Raw genomic sequence first — 27,632 nt, 5'->3', positions numbered from 1 at the left:
AGTTTTTGATTAGGGTCTAAGAATTTTTGTTCTTTAAGTTTTTTGGCGATTTAAGTAGCAGTTGGCACACACATACTGTTTGTGTTCTTTCAACTGTTGGGATACTTGTGGTAGCGTGTTGTGTGTTGTAGGTGGATAGAAATACTATTTTCACGTGAGTTTTATATCCATTTATTTTGTAACCATCTGTTATATTTGATTGCCGAATTCAATTGCCATTTAAAAAATACATAATTAGGTTCTTTAAAATATAACTGGTTTTAGGTTATGGTGCTGTCAGCTTTATATTTGCGATGGTGTCATTATGTATATTTTACATATAATTGAATAATTTTTAATAAATTGTATTGCTTGGTTTATCTCAGTATTTGTATGCAAATCGTACTCTATTGTTTCATTTTCGGTTTTATGTGGTAAATGTTTTTGCTTAATTTAAAAATAACCATTTTCAATAAGATTTTAAATGCTTAATTTTAGTGGTGCTCGTCTACAGTAATGCATAAAAGTAACATTTAACGGCTATTCTGAAGGTGAGCCACTTTATTGGAAAAAAAAGTATATAAAAAACCTCGCTAAATCATTGTTTGAAGGCCACAAGTTTGATCACATTAACAGTACATTTATAAAGGTATGGTTGCACTAGTCAGTTATATCATGCAACCTTGAACAATTAATTATTACCAGTATAAACATGCCTGGTATTAAATATTCATACATTTGTTAGTATCATATATATTGTACTACTTTCTTGTATCAACCAGAGACGTAGTGTCCGAAAGATAACTTGAATTATGCTGTAAGTGTGGAGACCTTTATACTATCTATTGTAAATCCTTCTTGATAGTGTCTACATTTATACTATAATATATCATATACTGGTAAAAGTTTCGTACCTCATCCTTGATCCTAATGGCATGATCCTGAATACATTGATTCTGTAGTACATGAGGCTTGCTGTTTGAATTTAGTACATCGAAATATCCTGTATATAACAAAAATTGTGATGTAAAAATGAATTATGATTGTAGGTATATATTGTATTATATATATTTTTTTTACTTTCTTACATTGTTTTTATTGTAATATTTTAGTCATGTGCAGGATCTTTTGATGTGCCAAATTAAAACAGCAAGTGTTATCTACTTCAGGATCAATATTTACAGGATAACTTCAGGATCAAGGGATAAACTCGGATACGTGATACAGAACAGTTACCCAAATTCTTACTGCATGCCTTTTGGGTCAAGTGTAAACACCATAAAGGCAATACTTGTATATATCAGATATTTATAGCCTCGGTTCAAGGGCTTTCATCCTTTGAGATGTCAGGCAATTCGTGTGGGTGCAGTGGCACGACCGATGTAAAGGATTATGAATTTCATTACTATTTACTTTAAAGTCTTATTTTTTATTTGGATATTGTTGCGCAAGTAATAAGTAACAAAAAAAAAATTACGTGAGTTGTTAATGTTCATCATTTGTCCGGGTTTGTTAGGTCAGGTCAGTTACATTATAAATACTTTAAAACTAAAGAACCATTGAAATTAAATCATATTATTTTTAATGTACGCTTAGTTTGAAAAGTATTAATAATGTAACTGACCTGACCTAATCGACCATTTTATTTATTACGCATTAACGAACACACTGCAAAATAACAAAAATTGCGACGGCCGAATGGTTGTACAGTTGTATTGCAAAATTAAAAAATTCAATATCTCCTAAAGTATTTGGAATTTCTTATCTCTGCCGGTTTGAATGAAAAGAGGAAGTGAAAGAGCATATAATAAAAGTAATTTCAGATTTTTAGAATTTTTTTTTCGCAAATACCGCTACTCTACATGTTCAAAATTAAAAAATTCGATATCTCCTCAAGTATTTGGAATTTATTATCTCCGTCGGTTGATTTGAAAAGAGGAATTGAAAGAGCATAGAATAAAAGTATTTACAGATTTTTAGCATTTTTTTTTTCGCATATACCGCTACTCTACATATTTACCCAAAAATGTAGTGCAATATATATCTCTATACTCACATATGTATGCCATATTTAATGTCAGGCATGTTAACATTGGAAATGTGAAAGTGTCTAATGTTTTATGGTATAAATGTCCAGTGTAAATGGGCCTTTAAAAAATTCATTACCTACTAATGCAGTGAGGTTGAAACAACGGTCATAAACTTAACCCTAATTCCTTAGATGTATTTTTTTGGTTTAGCATCCGAAAAATTAATGCTGTTCTAGTTGGTAGTGTGTAAATATAAGGAAAAAATTAATATTAAATTAAATTCTGTAATAGCACGAAATTGCAAAATTAAATGCAGAAATAAATTTTTTGTTCATATTTTAGACTTTGATGATTATTGCTTCGCTCCAATGTGCATCAAAAGAAAATAATATTCTGCACAGTCTAGTCAACAACATTTTTTCTTATTTATTGAAATAAGTTATCATATTGTGAATAAGGATGTTCATAGCTTTTGATTGGCTGCAAACATATCACGATTCTAGCCATAACGGGTCATTCCATGTCAAATCAACACACCCATTTTACATGACCACTTTGGAATCTCCTCAAATTTTGTATAGTGGTAGTAGGTACTAAAAATAAGAAAAATATTTAATTTTAATTTTTTATCTCAAACGGTTTCCAAAATACAGCTATGTAAAGTTTTCAAAAAAGCGCCCAAAAATGCTGGATGAGCGTTTTTCAAATTGCTCTAGAACCTGTTCTAATTAAGCTAGAAAGGTGGGAGTGGTGTCATTTTACTCCATTTTTTATGGGCTTTCTTTTGACATATAACACACCATAGGTTGTAATAAAGTTTTTTTTTCTAAACTCAAAATCAAAATTTTGATTTTGAATATATCAAAAAGTGCATCCCAAAAAATTTTGAAAAAATTCCTACAAGTAGGCTATATTAATGGTAAGCATAAGTTAAAATTTCAAAATGGGCAGATTATGGCTTCATGGTTAAATATTATCTGCAAAAAGGTGAGATTTTGGGAATTTTAATTTGGTAAAGATATTTTACTATGTTCTATTTTACCAACATCAGTAATGCTAACAATTTTACTATCTATAATAAATCTACACAAACATAGGTGTTGGTAGTTATGGCTATGGTTATGGTTATAATAAAACGTTTCAGAAGTTTTCTTTCACTTCGCACAGTTTGCAGTCTCTTCTTGAAAAATAACTACATGAAAACTGTAAACTGGAAACTAGAATTAGTTTAAAAATTAATAAACTTTGTTTACGCGGCAATGTAGCGATAATCGAGGGACGCCATGATGGTATGGTCCAGTATGGTCGTATTTATCCCGACAACAACATCGTGTACCTTCGGGAAAGTTCGTATTGATATTAATTTATTATTGAGGTGACTGTTTATTAGTTAATGTCTTTATATAAGTGGATTTTAAAATATGTAGGTATCATTCAAGTAATTTTTAAAAAACAGTAAAGAATAAGCTAGAAAGTTTTAAGACTAACATTCAGACTGTAATCAATCTGCTCCAGCAGGCAGGAAGGAGAGTGCCTGAGGGGGGAGGGGGCAAGCTTTGCTGACAAGTTGAGACCTGCACCTCACAAGAATAGCTCACATAGCAGTTCGTCTGAGTCTGGTGCTCTTGTCAGTAGAATCAGTAGTTATGCTGAGAACAGTGATGTGATAAAGTATTAGTGAGTGTAACTACTAGTAATGTGTGACAGTAGTGAGTACTAATGATAATACAGTTATGTAATGTACATTATACATGTCAATATTTTTATTCAATTAATTATTATTTAAAGACAATTTTTTGTTGAAACTTGTAAATTGCAAAACGGTTTTAATCAATTTTAAATTTTAGACTTTAAAAAATGGAGAAAAAAGTTGTGTTTATTAGATTACAATGTTTTAATCCCTTAAAAAAAGAAAATCATACAGTCAGGGATAAAAAGACATTAAGAAATGTCACATCATGGATGTGCAGTTTATATCCTGAAATTCCAAAGGAAGCTAAAATTTGCAATAAATGTAGGAAAGAAATTACAGCTTTGAAGACAAACTTAAATGCCAATCAACCTGGCCCTTCAGCTAAGCCTTGCTTAGTGGCATTGAATGATGAAATGTCCAGTTCGGATTCAGACAGGGACCCTAACTTTTCTATTTCGAAAATAATAGTAGATCAAATGAATACTTCTCTTTTGGAGCTAGAAGAGTCTCCTATTGACAAAAGGAAAATCCAATCCAAGCAGTATGCAACAACCAAAGCAAGAAAAATTCACTCTGCAATGAAACGAAAACTTTTTGTAGCAGCAGATCCATCATCGTCCAGTCAAGAGGACGATCTTGACCAATCAGTTTTACAAAACCTCAAAGATCAATTTTCCGTTTCAAACAATCGTGTTAAGAAATTAATGATACTTACTTATACTTGCCTCCCAGAGGGTTGGGGGATAAGGAAGATTATGAGGGAATTTAATGTGCCAAACTATATGGTAAGACAAGCAAAAAAAATTTTAAAAGAGAAAGGTATATTAAATACTCCCAATCCCAAGCCTGGTAAGACACTCTCAGATGATGTTGTAAATACTATTCATTCCTTTTATCTAAATGATGAAATCAGCAGAGCAATGCCCGGCATAAAATATTGTGTATCAGTTGTTGAGGCAAATGGAAATAAAACCAAAATATCAAAACGTCTTATCTTGTGTAATCTGAAGGAAGCTTATACTCTGTTCAAGGAGAAATCCCCCCCCACATTAAAGTAGGATTCTCTAAATTTGCTGAACTAAGATCAAAACAATGTATTTTAGCAGGCAAAAGTGGCACGCATGCACAGTGTGCGTATGTACTATCCACCAAAATGTGAAGTTGATTATAGAAAATGCCCGATTAGGAACTCTAACTAATGGTGAATTGAAGTCGTACAAGCAGTGTGTGGTCAAAATGCAATGCAATCCACCAGCAATAACATGTGTCATGGGTGAATGTGCCGATTGTCCTGGGGTTACACCTATACAAACAATTCTTGAAGATGCCTTTGAAGAAAATTTGATAGAAAATGTCACCTTTCGTCAATGGGTGTCTGTAGATCGTTGCACTCTTGAGACTTTAAACAAATCTTCAGAAGACTATCACTTTCTTTTTGGAAAAACTTTCACCTCTAATAAAACATGATTTTATTGCTAAAATGCAGTCTGCTTTCATCAATGATAAAAAAGAAAATTTAAATGAATCAGAGTTTGTGATAAACCTAGACTTTTCCGAAAACTACACAATTGTGGTACAAGACGAGGCTCAGAGCTACCACTGGGCTAATGAACATGTAACTCTTCACCCTTTTGTAATTTATTACAAAAGTGAAGACAAACTCAAACATGTCAGTTTTGTTGTGGCATCAGATTACTTGGAGCACAATACCATGTCTGTTTATACGTTTCAAAAGAAACTTATTGAATTCTTGACAAAACATTTCCAGGCATTACCAAAGAAGATTTTCTATTACTCTGACGGGTGTGCTGGGCAATATAAAAACAAAAAAAAACTTTATAAACTTGTGCTACCATAAAGAGGATTTTGATGTTGAAGCTGAATGGCATTTCTCAGCTACGGCTCATGGAAAGGGCCCTTGTGATGGGATTGGTGGCACGGTCAAGAGACTAGCCGCTAAAGCTAGTCTACAGCGGCCATATGACAGTCAAATCCTGACAGCCATTCAACTTTATGAATGGGCAAAACAAAATATCAATGGAATACATTTTACCTTTTCAACCCAAGAAGATCATATTGAATCTGAAAAGTTTCTCGAGGAGCGTTTCAACCAGGCTATTACTATTAAGGATACTCAAAAATTCCACTGTTTTATACCTGAACCATTGAGTCTCTCAAAACTAAGAGTTAAAGTTTTTTCGGAAAGTCAAACTGAAGACACTGTAGCTGTTCAAAAATCACCAGATAAATTGCAAATAAGTGATGTAAATGGCTACATAACGGCAGTGTATGATGAAAAGTGGTGGGTTGCTTATGTTTTGGAGAAGAAGGAAGAAGATGATGAATTAAAAGTAACATTTTTACACCCTACTGGACCGGCAGCTTCATTTTCATATCCAAGGAAGCCTGATGTGTTGTGGATATCAGTAACGGACGTCCTCTGCAAAGTTGATCCTACAACTCCTACTGGAAGGATTTATACACTTACAGCTGAAGAGACACTAAAAATAACTCGGGCAATGTCAAGTAACAAGTGAATTTGTACTCAGTAAGTAAATGGAATGCCTATTTGTTCATGTACAAACAATTAATACTACCATACACTACATAAACCGTACTGATTTTAGAAATCAACTCTCATTTCAAATATTTTTTACCTATTGAACCCATTGCATGCCCATTTTGAAATTTTGACACATGCTTCCCATAAGTACAACCTACTTTTAAGAATTTTTTCAAAATTTTTTGGGACGCACTTTTTGTTTTATTCAAAATCAAAATTTTGATTTTAAGTTTAGAAAAAAAACTTTATTACAACCTATGGTGTGTTATATGTCAAAAGAAAGCCCATAAAAAATGGAGTAAAATGACACCACTCCCACCTTTCTAGCTTAATTAGAACAGGTTCTAGAGCAATTTCAAAAACGCTCGTCCAGCGTTTTTGAGCGCTTTTTTGAAAACTTTACATAGCTGTATTTTGGAAACCGTTAGAGATAAAAAATTAAAATTTAATATTTTTCTTATTCTTAGTACATACTACCACTATACAAAATTTGAAGAAGTTCTAAAATGGTGAGGTAAAATTTTAATTCAAAGTGTGTTGATCTGACATGGAATGTCCCTAACACAGTGTTAAGCTAGAGTAAACACAAGAGCGAAGAAGTGGTGTTCAGGTATGTTGTTTGTGTATTCTCAAGCCAGTGCATCAGTGCAGCGCGACAGCGGTGAAGCACATTGCCTGGCTGTGGTTTCTACCTTGTGTTTGTTTTGGTTTCTTGTAGTATTAAACTATTAATTACAGAATTTAAATATACTTAAACATTTAATGTATATATATTTTAAATTAATGTTATCAATTAAGTAAAATTTACTGTTTATATATTTTTTAACAAGATTATTTTTTAAATTATACATTTTTTAATTATATTTCTTGTAGAACATGGTTTGTGATTTTAACTTTTGTCCTTCAAAAGCAAAATTTAGCATATGTTTAGCAAAGTTTTGTTGTCATATCCCCATTTGATCCTTTTTGTTTATTCTCTTTCGTGTGTTTAGAGCAGCTGTTTCAAACCCCCCTGTAGTCGGCCATTAGTGTACCTTTTTCCTAGTTTCGACAGTCTAACAGGGTCTCCCATGTCTCCGCAGTGATTTGTCATAAAAATGTATTATCTTATTGGAAAATGGAAACCCAAAAAGAATTTTCTAAAGTATTTCTGAAGTAATTAGTGAAAAACTGTAAACTACAAACAAATATTTATGTTTTAAATGTTTCTTTTCTGATTATCACACTAAAAACATTTCTTCAATAAAAATCAGTGTAGATAATTTATTTCTAGAATTTTTTTAATATTTTTATAATCCTAAATCTTGTTCAATTATGTCATTTACATGGGTAACTTAAATATATTACAATTCCGTAGTTAATGGTTTAATGTTGTGAGAAATAAACATTGAAAATAAACAGTAATAGTGATGGTAGGTATCGAATCCGAGCCAACAGATTCGCCAGACAATGTGTTTTGCCCCGTGTAAGTTCACTGTGTTGTGATACTGGTAGTAGTTTATTAGGAGGTTGCTATTTATAGAGTGGTTAGGTTAAACTACTTGAAGTATCTCAGTCAGGAAGCATAAATAATAAAAAGATTTTGAAATTTTTATTATAAATATTATGAGAAAAGTGTTTCCCATTCAGAAATACCCATTTAACAAACTGGTGAATTTTAAAGCCTGTTTTAAAATAACTCCTAATGAAAATTGTAGTCCCCAAGGCTGCACATGAACAGCCGGCAGTTTGGTGGCACATGTGTGTTGACTAGCTATGCGGTGCAGTGTGTCTGGTAATGTTCTCTTGTGAAGTGAGGAATACAAGTCACGGTAGTGTCTGGCCAGGATGACTGTCGCACAGGTCCGTACTGTCCCCTGTGTCGTCTCCCAGGACAATGTCTGGGGCATAACCTCGTCAGCAAAGGTTATGTGCATTTATGCACCGGGATTGTTAAAAACGTACAGGTTTTTTTGCCATTTTCTTTTTTTCACAAAGTGTGCTTCATGATGAGTTTTCTGAAAATAATTTTTTAGTAGTATTAAACCAATTGAAAACCTTTGCTTCAGTTGTCTGTACTCTTAGAATTTTTACATGAAACATTATTTGTATGGATTTCTAAATGGTTAATTATAACATTTTAACAAAAAATATCTTCTTACAATGGCTTCATTTAATAATTAATTCTTAACTCCTTCATTTCATATAAAAAAAAAATCTTTGTTGAGATGAGAAGCACTTGACAAATACAGTTATGAAAACCAAACACAATATTGTCAACTAATTAATAAAACACAGAATTTCTTATGGTAGACTATCAATCTGCAGTAGCCATTTTGTTGGTTTTATATAAAAAAATTCAGCTACAAAATAAGCCTGCCAAACATGTTCAACTCAGCTTGGAATGAAATGTGAACATGAAAACTCTCCGGCATGAATAAAACAAGATAATGAGAGTAAGAGCATCTGATATGTGCATTATTTTTAAATTTGCTTAGCTGCCGAGCAAGTTCGGGATACATTGAAAGAACGTTTACATATTTTGAACATGTGTGGTCTAAGTTACGAAGAAGAAAAAAGGAATTGCTAAAGTGCATAAAACTGTCCAAGTGTTTTGATATGTACATGAACAGCGTTTAGGTTGGCGGCTATCAGTCTGTGCACTTGTATGTGTTACTTATGTTCCATTTTTGTAATTTATTTTGTATATAATAGTATTGAAAACCCCAAGTGGTTAATAGATGAGGTATTTTCAGTGGGGTTTTATTTAAAAAAAAAGGCAGCTAAAGCCCGCGTGTCAGGTTCACGACGGCCAACCCTGATGCACTCATGCAAGCCGCTGAGTGGCGTGACTCGGCGCCGCGGGGACGACCTCACCGACCAATCACAGTGCACCTCTTGCATACCTTAACCTTGCATTGAGGCCTTTCTACGAAAAACAAAAAATTCAAAATTCTCTAATTAGTTGGCACGAAAACCTGATAATTTTCTGATGGGAGCGAACTCCAGCCATAATACATAAAGAAAGCACCAGAACATTTCTGTAACTGAAAAAGAGTAGCAAATTGGTGGTGCCATGTGTCTCTCCTTCCGTGTGCCAAAACAGTAGTGTTCAAAGAAACAATTGTAGCTTCCAAATAAACTAAAACATAATATCTAGGCATGAAAACAACATTGAAAGTAAATAAATAGTGAAAAAGTCATTTACACAAATATTACTTTAGTAAACAATGTGAAAACTATTAAAAATATTTGTAATAAAAGAACCAAACATCATAATAATTATTACTTGAATATTCATGTCAATAAAATACAAATACAAAACTATGTACATGACCTTGAAGTATATAATCTGGATCAGGACCACGTCATGCGAGCACTCCGACTGCTGAGTTGGGGAAGGCAGGGCTCGTGCAGTGAATCAACTCGAAAGTGTTCGCTCTGAAACTATTATTTCTGTTTGCAGTTTTGGGATACATTATGAAATTTGCAATTTAAAAAAAAAAAGTGTGTGCATAGCAGGCTATAATTGGTTCATATGTAAATTCTTATGCATTCATTTAGCCAGTGAAGTTTTTTTATAAATCCCACATTATTGCTAATGTGTAGTAAATAAATATTTTAACTCTGTTAATTATTTTGCGACAGGAACCTACGAAAAAAAGTTATTTAATGTATACATTTATATAATTTATGATAGATTAAAGGTTTGGTGAACAATTCTAACCTTGTAACATTTGTTAGTTTCTGTAAAAGTGCTGTATCACGTACCTAAGAATACTGGAATACTGCAATAGACATTGTTATGTCATTTGGAAATTTTTTCTTCTCTATTATTGAACCAACAGATCTCCTGTGGTTTCACTCTTCACCAAAGTGCCTGTCCCAGAAGCCCTTCACACACCTGGGAGAAGACAACCTGACCAGAGACAGGTGAAGCTCACAGATCTACAAGCACCAGGCTCGCCTCTCTCTCCCCTTCTAACTAACATTTGAGGAGAAAGCAATAAGTACCAGCCAGCTTAAACCCAAGGGCTGGTACAGGTATGTTGATGACACCTTTGTTATTTGGAGCCATGGCAAAGATAAGCTACTAGACTTTCTTAAACACCTGAACAGCATCCCCCCAAACATACATTTCACCATGGAAGTGGAAGTAGAAATATTGGTCACACGAGGAGCGGATAATCACATTGGCCACGGTGTTTACAGAAAGCCAATCCACACAGACAGGTATCTACAGGCAAGTTCACACCACCCTCCATCTCAGAAGAGAACAGCCATCTCAACTTTGGTAAACAGAGCTCGAGCCATTTGTGAAGAAGACAACATAGGGGAAGAAATGAAACATCTTACAAGTGCTCTTCAAGCGAATGATTATTCAAAGTCAGAAATCAGGAAAGCCATGAAACCACCTCAACAGAAAAAGAAGGAACATCTTCCTAATTAAGCCTTCATTCCTTATGTCAAAGGAATTTCTGACCAAGTGGCAAGTTTTCTAAGGAAGCATGAAATTCACACAGTTCTCAAACCCATAAACAATATTGAAGGGTCTCTGACATCGGTGAAAGACAAAACTCCTGCTGAAAACCTAGCCGGTGTTTACAAGATTCCATGTTCCTGTGGTAAGATATATATAGGACAAACTGGCAGACGAATAATCACAAGGGTTAAAGAACACATCAGTGACTACAAACATGAAAACCCATGATCAGCTATAGCACAACACTCCATGGAAACAGATACAGCATTGATTTCGACCAATTCCACACCATATCCAACATCCGACAATATAAGAAAAGATACATTTGAGAATCATTAGAAATATTACAACACCCAGCAAACCTTAATAGAAAAGATGGCTACAAATAAAGCAGAATATGGAACCTACTCTTTAGAAATCCTCAAAACATAGCTCCACATCCAAACATCAGACAGATCACCCCTGATTGGCAAAACAGCCCAGCCAACCAGAAGAAAGGAAGGCTCTGATTGGCCCACAGCTGCAGCCAATCAGGAAGCACCGAGAGTATATAAAGGCAGGATAACTGGTAGGTAACTGCTCTCTGATGATGGCGACTGCAATGTCGACCGAAACACCTGTGAATTATTCGCCAAGGACACGGCTACAACCCAGAAGCCAAGCTACTTCAGACAATGGCCGTGAAAGCCTGCTAACATTTTGTGAATTCCCATTGTTTTTAATTTTCATTTTATTCGTTTGGCGATTAATTGATAAAGAACTATATCGTCATGAAATCAATGTTTACTGACCTCAAGCAAATAGTCAGTTGTTCTTGTGCGAAAATGCTTTCCCTGTAACTTATTCTTGATGAGAAATAAACAGGGTGTCTACTGACCCTGGAAAACCTGGAAAAATCAGGGAATATTGTAATCAGGGAATTTTTTTAAAAATCAGGGAATTTTTGTTTGGTATGTTGTAGTTGGCAATACTGTTTTGTTTATTGATATGCTTGCATTGACGTAGCATCAAGTGTATTGCGTTCCATTTTTTATTTTTGGATGGAAAATAACTAACAGTTCCCACGTCCATTTTCTTTTATTTACCATCGGATTCGGAAGTGGCGTAATCACGTGATACAAACTGGTTCAAGCTGGTCCGTTATCTTGCTGATGTACGTACTGCAGCATGTGCTTCCCACGTTCGGATTATACCGACAGGTGCATTTAATTTTAAGTATCTATGGATGCCCTCAACGTAAACTGGGCATTTTTGTTAGCTTTGAAAATACATATCACAGACACTTTTGGTGAAGATTCGCCATCGTTGCTAGAAATTGGTAGCTGTGGGCTTCATACGGTCCATGGTGCTTTCAAAACTGGAATTTCTGCTGTACAATTGGACGTTGTTAGTTTTTTCAGGCACAGTTACTATTTGTTTATGCATGTATCTGCAAGGAGGGCAGATTACATTAGAATAACTGGATCAGAGCTTTTTTTCCGAGAAATTTTGTGCAATCAGATGGAATACTGCAGTTGCTGAGCGTGCCATGAAAATGTTACCCCACCTAAATAAATTTGTTAGTGAAGTTTCTATTTCATCTGTGTCTTTCAGTGTAGTGAAAAGTGCTCTTGAAGATAATCTTCTAGAAGTAAAATTGTTATTCTTCTACTCTTTGGCGTCAGAGCTGGAATTGTTTCTCACAATGTTCCAAAGTGAAGCACCCATGGCACCTTTTCTCTATGATTCACTGGTAGACATTTTATTAGCTTTGGCAGGAAAGTTTTTGAAACCAGAGGTACTGAAGAGTTTTAGGGAGAAACACAATGTATCTCGATTGGATGTAGATAACCAGGAAAATCTATTGACTGCTAACAATATCAAGTTGGGTTATGCAGTACGCCATGCCATCAAGAAAAAGAAAGTACCAGTAAAGTTTGTCCTGTTACTGAAAAATGATGTTAGGACTTGTCCAAAGGTTATGGTAAAAAGCTTCAAGACAAAAGTCCCCTGAAGTACAAACTTACCAAGGGAATTTCCTGCTTATGTCCGTCTGTGGCTTTAAATTCGGGTGTGAGGAAACAGCGTGTGAATTACAGTTTAGAATGTTGTCTTCGAAACAAGTGGCTATAAGGACAAGAAGCTGATAACATTGAGTGATCAAATCAGTTGGTATGTTCCTCGCAAGATTCTGAAGCACTGTTCTCATATTTTTCTCGAGAAGACTGGCGCTTTGATCACTTGTGGATGCTCATTCTTAAGGCACATACAGTAGCTGCCAAAACAGGCCTTCTAAAGTTTGTGAGGATGATATTGGTACTTTCCCATGGAAATGCATCATTGGAAAGAGGATTTTCAGTGAATTCTAATCTGCTGATTGAAAACTTGCAGGAAGAAATACTGATCGCACAAAGACAGATGTACGACTTTGTTCAACGTTCTGGAGGTGTAGAGCATGTTGATATCACCAAGTCCATGTTACAGTATGTAAGAAATGCTAGTTGTAGGCGTAAGGAAGCCCTGCAAACAAAAAGAAAGGAAGCTACAGACAAGAAGAAGGCAGACAAAAGAAGAGTTGAAGAGGAGATCAAGTCATTGCAGTTGAAGAAGGCTCGAATGTTGGATTTGGCTCGTTCTGAAGCAAGTGCAATAGACGCAAAAGTTGAGTCACTGCGAAATTGATGGGAGCTTCCTTTTACTTATGTTTTTTTGCAAAAGTAAGTGTGTGAAATATTTGTAGCAGCATGTTTTAGTTGCCATCAATTGAGTCACTTTGGCCACATCTGGAAGAAGGTTTTTTTTTTTTTTTTTTTTTTTTTACTAATTTAAGTGAGTTGAAATACTTTGAAACCTGTCAATGTACTGTTATGCAGTTTTTTCAGTTTTGTGAAATGTCGTAATTGTGTTACAGAAAACCTGGAAAAATCAGGGAATTTCATTTACTAGATCTGGTAGACACCCTGAATAAACTGCTATCAAACTGAGTTTTATTTATTCGGAAATAATGCATACATCTGTCATCGTCCTCACGCACCTGCTTAATCAAATGATGAAATCCTCCAAATTATTTTATTTTTAATTGACATATTGTGAGAGCCAGCAGGATTATCATCCCTGGAATCCCACAGCATGCGTCTGACATCGCAAACTAGACTGCGAACATCGCGGACATAGCGTTGTGTTCTGTGTGGCCTCGCCTAACTGCTGTCTGTGACAGGCAGGGACCCAACCCTAACAATGAAGGAAAAGGGGGGGGGGGGGGGGTATTTGCTCAATAAACATAAATTTAAATCGGCCTTCCCAGCTCATGACTGATCATCCAGGTATTGAAGCCGTTTGAATAAAAGTAAAAACCTCACAAACAAATTTTCTAATATTTGGTTTGTTTATATATATATATATATATATATATATTCCTTCGGATACAACATTAGTTTATGGTGCGTACTTTGAAGTTCTTGAAAAAAATTTAGTGTCTAGATAGTAAATATTCTTATACTTAGTGACTTTAATGTGCCTGGTATAGACTGGGCTAATATCCTCTCATTCAAGGCAATCATAATTATTGGTATTGCATCCGAAGCATGGACTATGATCAACTTCATATCAGGTTTGCTCTCTGGCGCTTACATTCATGCGTATCTTCAATGGTAGTGTTAACAGTGGTGTTTACACCAGTAAATGGAGGTCATTCCTATACATAAGAAGGGGGGGGGGGGGTTGCTAAAGTTTTTGACAAAACAAAATTCAAAGACTTTGCAACCTAAAATAGACTTTCTGACTGCCAACATGGTTTTAGAAATGGCAAAATGGCTGCTACCAATCTAATAACTTTCATCAGTCCATTTATTCTGAAGTGATAACTTGTGGCCAAGTGGATGCTTGTTATTTTGATTTAGCAAACAAAGGCTTTTGACACAAAACCATCACTTATTACTCAAAAAATTCTCACTTATGATTGATTGACAAATATCTCAAATGTTTTGGCAGTTGATTGAAATATAGGAATTTATTTGTTTCAATTAAGCATTATATTATTCTGTTGGCCTTATTTACTGATGACCTAAAAAATGTACAGAAAAATGACTTCATTACATGACTCACTTACTCAAAGCAACATTTCTTCTGTTCCTGAGTGGTGTAATTTTAATCTTGTTGACGTTAACTATGGGACAACAACTACTATAACTTTCCCAAGAAAATATCACCCCATACATTTTGAATATAAACTAGGTAATCAAGCTTTTGTAAAATCCTATTGTGTTAGAGACTTAGGTATCTTGCTTCATTCAAAACTATTTTTTGTAAAAAATATTGAAACGCACAGATCAAATGTTACTAGAATGATAGCTCTGATTAAATATATTAATTTTAATAAGTCTTTATATAGTTTTGGTGACATCTAAACTTGCATAAGGCACTGTTATTTTGAACAACTTTAATAAAACGGGTAGTTTAAATAAAATAAATTACAAATCAAACTTGTCAAAGTTATAGACTTAAATAGTAATATTAATCATAATGTAGATTTATGTTCATCATTAAGAGGAGAAATATTAGATGTAATATTTATACATAATTGTTACAAAAATACAATAAACTGTAATTATCTTCTTGATAATAATGAAATTAGAGTACCTACCTTCAACAGTTATCGTACAGTTAGCAATACAAATTACATTTTATACTGAATCATTACAAATGTCAGTGAATACGTAAGTTACTTTCCTTTAATAGATAACAAAGTAAATGAATCGGCACATGCTAAAAGGGCTTTGGTCCAAGCAACCCAGTTTTGAGAAAAACAAATCTGTCTAAAACCCTTTTAGCATACATTAAGAATTTCCCTAGCTAATATTAGCAGACCCGTGCATGTGATTCAATCCCTATTAGCATATATAGTTGAAGCTATCCTATAACATGCATTTTCATGCTTAACTCACTTTGCCATTTTTTGTGACCAAGGCCCTTTTAGCATGTGCCGATTCAAATATAAAAAATCTTATTCCAAATGTAATTTACAAATTTGTTAAGAGTCAAAAAAAATTTATTTAGTATTGTCTATGTTTCTTGTAATTTTAAGTATATATATATTATAAATTATATATATATTCCTTTATACATATTTTTTTTTTTTCAAAATCTTTTGTTTACTTGGTTTATGATTGTTTTGTTATTGTGTATTCTTTTGTCTGTGTATTTATTAGTGTTGTTTTCGTGCCTACTATCCAAGGCTATAAGCTGTAGGTAAGCATGTAACAAATCTTAAATAAATAAATAACGTTAATGTAATGGTTCACAAAGTTCAATAAGTGCAGAAACAATTTGAAAAAGTAAGAAAAGTTGGTTATTTTTCAAAATTTCTTTTTGGTAAATAAACAGAATTTGTTTGGACTGCGAAATTGGCGATACTGTAAAATTGATTTTGAAAGGTTCTTGGAACATCTTTAGGGCGTGCCACATTTGTGCAGTTCCTGCTGTGACAGCACATCTGGTTCGCAGGTTTATTCATAGAGGGTAGCATGGTAGTTTTCTGTATATTTCTATCTTGACTGCCATGCTAGATGAGATAAAGATAAATGAAAATAATTACCAATGGAATTTTTTTATATTTTGTGGAAATTGATTTTAGAGTTTTTTGCTATGGGCAAACATATATTTTTCATGCTTAAATGCTTACATTTGGAAATTATTCACATTTCTGGAGGGACTACATTTTTCATTTCAAAGTAACTGAAAACAAGTTAATAGATTGGGGCCAAAGATGAAATGATAGAAACCTAACCATCAAAACATTTGTTAGGAACATTAGTTTTGCACGATTGTCCGACCTCGCGAGGTCTGGTCGGACAGACCAGCGCCACGCGACAGACGGTCTGACACGTAACACAAGCGGTGATGTTGCTATTAGTAGTGTTCAATTTGAAATATATGTGTGTGTTTTATTTATTTTTAGTATTTAACACTATAAACCTTGATGTAACAATTTTTTTTTTGCCCTGAAATCATTTTGTCTGCTTATAATTAGGATGCTCCATTAGTTTCATTATAATTAACTTCACACAGGAGTCTATAAAATGTGGTCACGTGACTTTGTTCCCATTCACTGCCTTCCGACACAGTAAAAAGAAGAAGAAAAATTGTACGATGCATTTTGTGATTTAATTTCTATACGAGTGTCTACGTATGACGACATAAACATAGTGGCATGTAGTATGTGAAATTGGAAAGAGGGTTGTAGACGAGGAACATGAAACATGTCCGGTACAGTTGTTACCTAGGAAGTGTATTTTGGGCATGGTGGTGCGGGCGTGTGTGTCGCTCCAGCTGAGCCAGTGAAGTGTCGTGCCGGCAGGATGCTGATGCCCAAGAAGAACCGCATCTCCATCTACGAGTACCTGTTCAAGGAGGGCGTGATGGTGGCCAAGAAGGACTTCCACGCGCCCAAGCACCCGGAGCTGGAGGCCATCCCCAACCTGCAGGTCATCAAGGCCATGCAGGTGACCGCCCTCGCCGCTCACACTCCATGGGAATACCATCATTTATTACTGTTGTTGGGTAGACCGGCCTACGTTCATTAATAATAATAAAAATTTGAGACCAATTTAGTACAAATTATTGTAACAATAATAATTCCATCACTATTTTGGTGGAGTAGGTATTACACAACAGCTTTCATGAAGATAAAAACAATTACACAGAAATCTTCTGTTGTAAAAAGGAAGTTAGACTAAAAATTAAACCATAAAATTGTGTGTCTAGCAAATAAGAGAAAAATTTTTGTTAGTTGATTCGCCACATTAATTTGTTGCATTGTACTTAATACTACACAAGTGCTGTTGCCATTGTGCGCGCTTGGAAATAAAAATTCACGTAAAATAAAATAACGCTTCGTTAAATATTGATGTAATTTATCGGTGTAGTTACTTCAGAACAAAACTAATTGAACAGTGTTACTTCAAGGACTGAGTGTACTGTGAGAATTTCAAATTGGATTATCATTGTGGATGTTACCTTTTCCATAAAACATGTGACTGATTGTTTAGCTTATAAGTTGAAAATATAGTAGCTATATCCTGTGCAGACCCTGTAAAAATTTTATTTATTAAAATAATTTCTTAATCTTGTATTATTTTGTGTAGCAAATAATTATTGTTATTGAATTTTTGATGAGATATGTGTATGCTAAAATTGAAACAGATTGCAACATGTGTGGTGTAATGCTGATGGTGGTGAGACGAGGCAGGGTCCGGCCGTGCTGTTGCAGTCGCTGAAGTCTCGCGGCTACGTGTCGGAGCAGTTTGCGTGGCGCCACTTCTACTGGTACCTCACCAACGAGGGCATCAACTACCTGCGCAACTACCTGCACCTGCCGGCAGAGGTCAGTGGCACGCCCATTCAGATCGTTTGTATTTTCACTCTTAAACTTTCAGACGATTGTTTCAAAACAATAACAAACATGATCGTCAAAATCTGGGTCGAATGCAGAACGCTGTTAACGATATATTTTTAGACAAATCATCTGCTTGCATTCGTATCCTTTGTGAGATTATACAAAGTTCATTCCAAGTGACAGTTTGGAACATATTACTAGTTTAAATACACTCATCACTGACGCTGACTGACTCTGCAACGCTGTATGAATTATGTTTTCGTGCGCTCACAGTGTAACATTTCCACTGCTCTTTGCTAACCTGTTCCTCCTAGCAGTGCTACCGAGGCCGATGGATTCAGCAGTTTGCCACGTTTGTGCCACATGTATATTTGTTGCATCAAAAGGCATACTTAAGCCAATAGAGAAGTTTAACTTGAATGCCTCCATCTGTGTGTTGGATAAGGGAGTTGCAAGTCAAGTAGAGGTGGATATTGTATCAGATCCCCAGCATGAATGACCAGGGACGATTATTGCGCAGTGTGGTTTCCCAAGAGGTTCTTTTTAAAAAAGAATTTCATTGCCAATTTTTTTTTTATCATTTCATATATATAGATTCAAAAAATAATTTTCCTTTTCCACACTATTAAGAGAAATTTAATTTTTAATATTTTGTGATTATTAAAATAATGTGTGTGTACTATTCATCATATTAAACAGGTGCTGTTAGGCTCCTTACAACTAACTAATAACTGAGAACAAATTTCTGTAACTAAACCATTGAATTCTTAAATCCTATGATAAATAATTTTTATTAATATGAAAATAGTTGCAAAATCACAAATAGTTTTGAGCGTTTCTGGGGAATGTTACATTACGATGCAGGCTCCGTTGCTCTGCCTCGTCACGGACACCATCTACCGACACGTCACGTTCATGTGACCCCAGCACCCGTCACGACTCCTAGTGGTTCGGAGCCCACTGTCGCAGTCAGGACGTGTGTACGAGCATTGAGCTGGGGAAAATAGAGAATTATAAAATTTTATCCTGTGCCTACACAAACATTGATTTATTTTTTAATTAATTGCTGTACAGTGTTCATAGTTCACGAGTGCATCAGAGTTATCAACTCGTAATAAACATTGTTCAGCCACACTTCGGTCACCTGCTGAGAAGAAGCTGCCGGTAACATGCCGTTTCCCTTACTCTCGAATACTCTTGGCAAGCCAGGGAATGTAGTTTATAAACCCTGGAGAGGTAATGCTTCAGTATGCCACCACCCAGTATTGTGAGTGGCCCATGCAAGGTCCTGTTCCTTGTACAGCTGTAGGGGAGGTGAGGCTTGATTGCTTTCAGAACTTTGATAAATAGGTCAATTATATCAAAAGATTTGTCAGGAAAACTGGTAATCTCGGGCATTGAAGAGTGGAGAAGTGTCGGCCCTCGCTTGCGTGGCTGGTTGTAAGGTGTGGGGCGTGCTGCAGATCGTGCCGTCGACGCTGAAGAGGCAGACGCGGCCCGAGACGGCCCGGCCGCGCCCCACGGCGCCGCGCACGGAGGGGGCCAAGCCCGCGGAGGACAGGACGGCCTACAGGCGTGCCCCCGGCGCGGCCGGCCCCGACAAGAAGGGAGACGTGGGCGCCGGCACCGGCGAGCTGGAGTTCGTGAGTGCAACCAGCTTCACCTATTTAGTTCACATTTTAGACTTTAGGGGTCGTAACAACATGGTTTTATTGTAACTCTTAAAAGTTGCAACAATATTTTATTGGTAAATACAAAACATTACATTTATGTATTTTAATTAATAATCGTAAACAGTCCTACCTACAATTTACTAATTAGAGCGATTTTAAAAGTGAAGTACATATTCGACCTCGAATACAGTAAACACTCGATTATCCGGTTTTCGGGTTATCCGTGCTTGATTTTTTTATGAAGTTGTAAAAAAAAATGACGGGTGTAGCTACGCCGCAACTGCGCTGCACTTTTTTTTTTACCCTACCCTCCAACCCTTCAGACCCTCGTTTCCCCGCCACCCTCACCCGTCAGTTTGTCACACTTTAAACCAAAAAGGAATGCCTTGACTGCTGCTTCCCGCTCAACTCTCTCCCCCCCCCCCCCTTTTTTTTTTTTTTTTCACAGCACCTCGTGTTTGCACGCAACTTAACACCATCTTTAATTGTATGCAGCATGAATATGTTAAGTTCACAGTATGGTAAGTTAAACCTGCAAGGTTAATATCTGTTACCTATTAAAAATTTCTTGAAACTCGTGTAAAGCATTAAGCACTGCGCCGTATGCTAAGATAACACCCGACCTGGCTTAACTGCTGGTGGTCATGCCGCATATAAGTTTATTGTGAGGGATTTTTATTTATCTTCAAACCAAGCGCATACGTAAATTTGACACACAAATGTGTTTTACATTATCACAGTAATGTTCACAACTTTAATGATATTATATTAATAAAAGTGAATTCTTTGTGTGGCGCATCTCAACATAGCGGCGGTATCCCTGGTTCCTCCGCACAACTAGACAAGGGAAATTTTGTGAGAAAGCTCAGACGCTATTGGAATATTGCATCATTAAAACCTGTAAAGCTACACAAGAAGAGTGCTTGTGGGTTTTTTTTTTTTTTTTTCCCACACACGCACGCAACGGTCTCACACACGCACAAAAGGAACGGGGCTCTCATACACACGGGCGGGGGGTAGAGGGGGGTGGTTTAGGAATTTCCCCTCTACCGGCCGAAGCAGCCAGTAACAATGGGAGGGGGAGGGCTTCTTGTAACCGCCGAGCGAGAGAGAGAGAGACAGAGAGCCTTTGTTTACTGCGTGAACCTTTTTTTCCTTCCAACTAACAGTATTTTTCCTTGTTTGAAGATGCCATTTAAATCACTCTTTCTTACGAAAGAGCCAACAAGGAAGCACTCGTAATAACCAGATTAGTTTAAGATTACTATTTACGTAGTGAAACTGACGGTGCATTTCAAAACTCTCGTAACTTCGAAGGTCTCGTAGTATCCCATACTCGTAGTTATGACTGTAAAGTGCATCCTAATTTTAATAGGCGGAATTAACAAGAAACAATATCTTGCCGCGTGAGGTAGAAAAATAAAATGCAATAGCTGGAAGGGAAAAAAAGGTGTATAATATTGTGCTGTGGTTCAGACACTTATTTTGTAGTGACCCCGGATAATAGGTCGTTACAAGGGTGGAGGGAGATGCTGAGTTGGGACTGCCGGCTCTCCCTCCCGTAGCAATAAAGGGGACAGGAGAAGGATGGCGGCAACACAGTGCCAGTATTGTTTACGGTCCAATAAGCTGGGACACGGTACACAAAGCCTTTGCTTGTACTCATAGAATTCTACTGAAGAGAGACTCTTTTGCCAGTAAATACACCATTTTTAAGTGGTGAAACGGATTATCCGGGTTTTTTTATGGGCATTCAATTATTCGGGCATCGGAAGGTCCCAATTAACACGGATAATCGAGAGTTTACTGTACTAACACTTCGAAATAGCGAATATTCTTCTCCATACTAATATTGAACGTAGCATACCTCGTTATATTATCTTAGACCAACATTCACTGTCGAGATTAAGACATTTCTGCGATGTAAATACCATTTTTTTAATGTTTTAATGGGGCTTCATAATCAAAAACATGAACAATAAGTGACGTTTTAAACATGCAACTAGTATTCAAAGTTTTTTTCCACTACTATCATGCTAAACAGAGAACGGAAAAATCGTGTGAACTATTCACAACAAGCTATATTTTTCATTTCAAACTTGAAAACAAAATATTATATTTATTCATTTCATGCAACAGAAGTTGAAAAAGATAAACAATCGTCAACAGCCATGGACTACAACATAAAACACGGACACTACATTGAGATGGGCATTAAAAGAAGTAATTATAATAGTTTCAACGCTATATAAAATCGATAGTCACAATCGATCAAACATGCGTGTTATACAGTAGCAGCTGATTTGCAGTATGCATCTATGGCCAAACAATTTGCGATTAAAAATTTATATGGAAAAAACTTAAATAATGGTTTAATATATCAGGTGAAATTAGTGAAAATTGAATATTGCTGAACTAAAATTCAATTTACCTGTTGGCCGTTAACAGTGAAAACTTGTGAATATCTTGAGTTTAAATATATAAATATGAGCTCATCCAATCTCTAATTAGTAGGGACAGGTACTTTTCGCGATCGCGAATCACCGTCGTTATTTCGCAAATTTGGCCCTTTTTTACGAAAATGTGAATTTGCGATTTTCCACTGTTTCGTCGCGAATTTGGTCAAAATTTCGTTATTTGAAGCTTAAATTGCCACAAACACATATAATTTAGATATAATTCATCTTCCGTTCATAACACCAGCGCACCAATTAAAAATAAAACAATAAAACACTACATAAAAATACATTTCACCGTGCCGGCAACATTACTAGGCAAAACTAGGTAAACAATTTATTTTCTCCAACCATAACCACAAAAACCACATTCTGTGGCAATAAATCACGGCGAGGTTAACGACCACAGATGACGGTGATCCAGGACCGTTTATATTTTGCATTTTAACGTTACAAGCTTCAACATTTGATTCTCGTGCCATGAAGTTATCAAAACAAAACGTGTTTCTCAATTAACGTGTTACCAACGTAGCAGTACGAGAATGCGAGAAAGAACATGAACGTTTACGAACAATCGATTGTTGTTTAGTCATACAATCAAGCGTGTTCGGTAGATAAAAACGATACCGCGTTCAGAACGCGTAAATTTTGATATCAACGAAAATTACAAGTGTTTTTTCTTCATAATTTACTTAACCATAAAATACTTTAGACAATTTTAAACTGCAACAAACAAATTGATGGATGGATGTGATTTTTTTCCTTCGGTTGTTAGGTTACTGCACATTCGTGCATTTATTATTGTTCGGTGGCTATTCGTTGCGGTAACTGAACGAAGTATGACATAAACACACTAGATAGGACCTAAGAATTTTCTTCTGATGGTCTCTATTCGACAGATAAGGCAGTTTTATTTTGTAAATACTGTATTGAAGAGTCAATTGGGACCGTAGAGACTCAATTGGGGGACGCAACACAACGCAGAAATACCACAACGCCAAACGTACAATAACGCCGAATGCCAAATTGACCACAACGCCGGCACGCTAGAAAACTGCTGTGTACCACAACGCCGAAATACATAAAAGCCGAAAAATGTTGTTCCAGGACTTCCACAAAGGTTAGATTAGGTTAGGTTTGACTAGGTTAGGTTAGACTAGGTTATGTTAGGATAGGCTAGGTTATGTATGGTTAGGTTATATTACACTAGGATAGGTAAGGTTAGGTTTGATTGTGGTATTTCGGCATTAAGGTACATTTAAGAAACGCACACAAATTCATTCAGTTGTTACCGTATTGGTCCGAATATAAGGCGACCATTTTTACATAAACGAGAGATGCAAAAATTGGAAGTCGCCTTATTTTCGCACCCAAGACGTCAGAACCGCAAACATTAGTTCCAAGCTGAAAGCTACAGTAGAAACATTGTTTAATAAAACGTTCACAATTTTTTATATTAACTAAAACGTTGTTACCTCACACGGAGAAAAACGATAAATCCACCTAATATTGCAGTAATTCACAATTGTTTGAAGTTGAAAATTAAAATATTTGTTCTTGAGTAAAAACGTGAATGTTGAAGCATCTCAAAATGGCAACCTTTTATTTCATAATTCATATTTGTACTTTGTGTACAATCGCGTGTTAACATTTACGGTAATTTATCTTCAGATTTTTAACGGTAATATTTGTACTAAAATATCACAGTTATTTTCAGAACGATTGTTTACGTTTACAAACATTTCGGATGTAATGTATGGAAATTCACGGCTGCCAACTGTCTTTCCACAATATTTCTTTGTTGTAAAACGAACATTGCCGAACACGCACGAAGACGCCATATTAACAGGAATTTGGTACGTTGCTTCAAAAGCTATTTTAATAATCCACTCTTTATTTATGTAAAAACCTTTCATAATTATAATAGATTATTCTTTCAAATTCACAGAACAGACTCTCTCTGTCAGAGAGTAATATGGACAAATATACGCGGTCACGTAACCGAAGTTATTCATGGCCGTATGCTTCATCATGTCAGCTAGCCACTTAATTTGTTCCGGCAAGATGCATTCTTTGTTTGCTTTTTTTTACGTTTAACACACTACTAAATAGTAATACGCCTTGTTCTGTGGTAATATGTAGCTTAAGTCAAACGGAAAGTTAAATGCTGTATTTTAAGAGGGATTAATAGCCATTGTAAAAATTTTAAATTCGTAGATACAGTAAACTGTGAAAAATGAACAATCACACATCGGTGGAACGGCGGGGAATGAGCCCTAGACAAATAAACAGCTCTGAAGATGACAATTATGCAGCTTCATTAGAGTAAACATACGAAAAAATTTCTAGTGTAATACTTAAAAATGTAAAAATTTTCTAATTGTTTTCTTTTGACTTTTAGGGTAGGCCATTCAAACTTATTTTAAATAAGTAATGTGATAAATAAAAATTAATTGTTATACATAAATGCAAAAACCATTTATCAACACAAAATGTATGTCTAATGAATTTTCACATTAATTTCTACCAAAAATTATTTTTACATTTGTTTGGCCTCCTGAAACTGCAGGTCGCCTTATATTCGGGGTCGCCTTATATTCGGGCCAATACGGTATTTAAGCGTTATGGTACACAGCAGTTTTCTAGCTGTCGGCGTGGTCAATTTTGACATTCTGCGTTATTGTACGTTTGGCGTTGTTGTATTTCGGCATTGTGGTAACAACCCCTCAATTGTTAAGCACATAAGCAGTGAAAAGCACAAAAAGTCACTCATTTCTTCCCTCGCTACTGTAGCACTGCAGCATACTAGTGGTGTTTGTGCGCAGCAAGCAAAAAAAAAAGGAAAACTGAAGCGCATAGTTTTGCTATGGAGACCACTGAGGTGTTCCTCAAAGCGAACATCCCAGTTCATAAACTTCAGGACCCCAGTATTTTAAGCTGGATGAAGAAATGTGTTGAAGTTAGTGATGGCCCGATCTTCGATATCAGAGATCGGTAATATTGGCACATTTTTCAATATTGGACATCGGTAAATACTTGCGATATTTTGATAACCGATGTTCGCTCTCGCCAATACTACTTCTCACATAACCTTAACCGTAATTCCAATCTTATTTTCCGCGGGCGTAATTTATCTTTCTTCATGTCACCATATTACCTAGTAATTCGAAGCATATTTTCTACTGAAACAATTTCATGCCTATTTCTTCTTTCTGATACTGCAATGCATCCCGACGGTACAATTCTTCCATGTGTAGACAAATCCCAGTCATTAGTGCATATTTATTCGTTTCAGATATTCGCAAAATGTTTTCGCTTGATGAATTTTCGAAGTTCACTAAGTGTACATAAATTGAAAACATAAACGAAAATAATTACGATATTTAATTTAATAAGAGGTGTAGCCGTAAGTAAACGCGAAGAATAAAGTTGCTGCTTGATATAACAGGCATTTTCTTTCCGTGTTGTTTCATGGTCGCCAACTACTGTTCTATACAAAAAGACGTTACGTAAGTTTTACAAGATCTAAAATATGAAACATGTTTAAGTAGGGCAAGTTGCAGCAAAGGTATTATGTTGGCTATATTGAGTGCATTGCCAACAACATAAATAAAGATGTGTGGTTTTATAAACTCTGCAGTACGTTTCAAAGTTGTATTGAAATTACTTTTCACGTATTTTTAACGTGTTTTCGTACCAATAAATGGAGTGATACACTTGAACAATGGTCGCAAAACTTGCTAATTGAAGACCTTCCATTCTAGTGTGTCGTTTACCGTGATGAAATTTTTCAAAGGGTACAAAAGTTTGATGTTTTTCAGACGGTATTTTTCGTAGATTACAGTTGAGACACTGGACTAAGTACATGCAGTGACTCGTGAATTTGAATTTGGAGAGCTTATTTGTAGGCCATTATGGACATTCATTTAATGTGAATTTACAATATTTTACAATTAATAAAAATAATATACATTCACATAAGTATGTTTTATTAATATTTAACATTTTTCATTATTGTCTCTAACAATACTCCAGAACCACAATTTTATAGAATCAGTGTTAAAAAAGAGATATGCCTATTATCGGAATATCGGGTATCGGATCGGTAAATTTGGAAATATCGGTATCGGGTTTTTGGATATCGGGCCATCACTAGTTGAAGTTTTGTATTTATGCCTACATCAATATCTGTAATCATGGAGTTGCTTAAATTTAGAAGCTCTCAAAACCAAACCTAAGCTAAACTTACCAAATATAAAATAAGACTCACCTAAACCAACCAAACCTAAAACTAAAGAAACCTAACTTTTTGGCCTAGCATACCACCTGAGTTAGGAATATATTTTATTGACAAACCTTCCCTCTAAACCCAAAAGTTTTGACATTCTGGAAGAGTAGCTACTTTTAAGTTTGAAGGGTTTTTCACTTCTAAATATTAGTTCTAAACATTTTGACTATTCATTACCGAGTTCATTTAACTTTTTCTTAAAAAAGGTACGCGTAGATACATTTCCCCGCTTTTTTTTTTCCTCACAGCTTTTGGTATTTTTGCTCACCGCTTTTCACTAATTTTACTCACCGAAAAGTTCCTGTCCCTACTAATTAGGGAATACAGAATACTAATTATGGAATTTAAAAAAAAATGTGTAAAATAGATTCAATTAATTTCACAGTATTTTTCTGTTCTAGAAATTTTTATTGATCAATATGCAGAATAGCAGGTTGTGGAAATCAAGTCAAATAGGAACTGAAATGAACAGTTGGTTTGGTTTGTTTAGGTTAGGTTAAGTTTGATTAGCTGCAAAAAAATAAACAATAATTTAAATATTTTATTAAACATATTCCTTATTATTGTAGCTGACTGAACTTAACCAACCTTTCACTTAAGTACCATTTGTCTAAATTTCGAGAAGTTGTTACATGATGCCAAGAAATTTTTTTGGGCTTATAATTAAATTCTTACCAATTGAAATCAATATTTATATTTGCGAATAATTTGGTGCTTGTGTTTGATTCAAACTGAAAAACTGCTATTTGCACAGACCTAATATTCACGCTTGCTGTTGTGGTCATGCCAGAGGAAACATCAACAGGACCTGATATAAGTACATGTTGTGCAGTTGCGAGAATAGTGCAGAGGTGGCCAATCTGCTTTGCAGACATCCATCCCTAGTGGAAATTATTATTTTAGATTCATTGTGGTCACAATAAAAGTTTGAATTTTTATAGAATATACAAGTCATAATTTTGATGATATTGATGGAGAAGTGCAAATAATTTAGTTTGAATGTGTGTTGTTTGCAGCGCGGTGGTTTCGGCCGAGGCAGGGGGCCGGCGCCTCAGTGAGCTCTGTCGTTCCGCGCCTGGAACACCTTGTACTCAAATAAAAATATTGTGAATTGTG

At 35.5% G+C, this 27,632-nt stretch overlaps 1 protein-coding gene across 1 annotated transcript; it reads left to right on the top strand.

Moving 5' to 3' along the window:
* LOC134535730 (small ribosomal subunit protein eS10) lies at window positions 1-27,632 on the top strand. Its single transcript, XM_063374951.1, has 5 exons — window positions 1-154; window positions 17,062-17,206; window positions 17,974-18,087; window positions 19,563-19,742; window positions 27,533-27,632. Exons 2-5 carry the CDS (start codon window positions 17,063-17,065, stop codon window positions 27,572-27,574), a joined length of 480 nt encoding a protein of 159 aa, XP_063231021.1. The 5' UTR covers window positions 1-154; window position 17,062; the 3' UTR covers window positions 27,575-27,632.

Source organism: Bacillus rossius, chromosome 10 (genome assembly GCF_032445375.1).
Source record: "Bacillus rossius redtenbacheri isolate Brsri chromosome 10, Brsri_v3, whole genome shotgun sequence".
Lineage (NCBI taxonomy): Eukaryota > Metazoa > Arthropoda > Insecta > Phasmatodea > Bacillidae > Bacillus > Bacillus rossius.
Note: the sequence above shows the minus strand (reverse complement) of the source record. Positions and strands in the feature narration are given on the sequence as shown.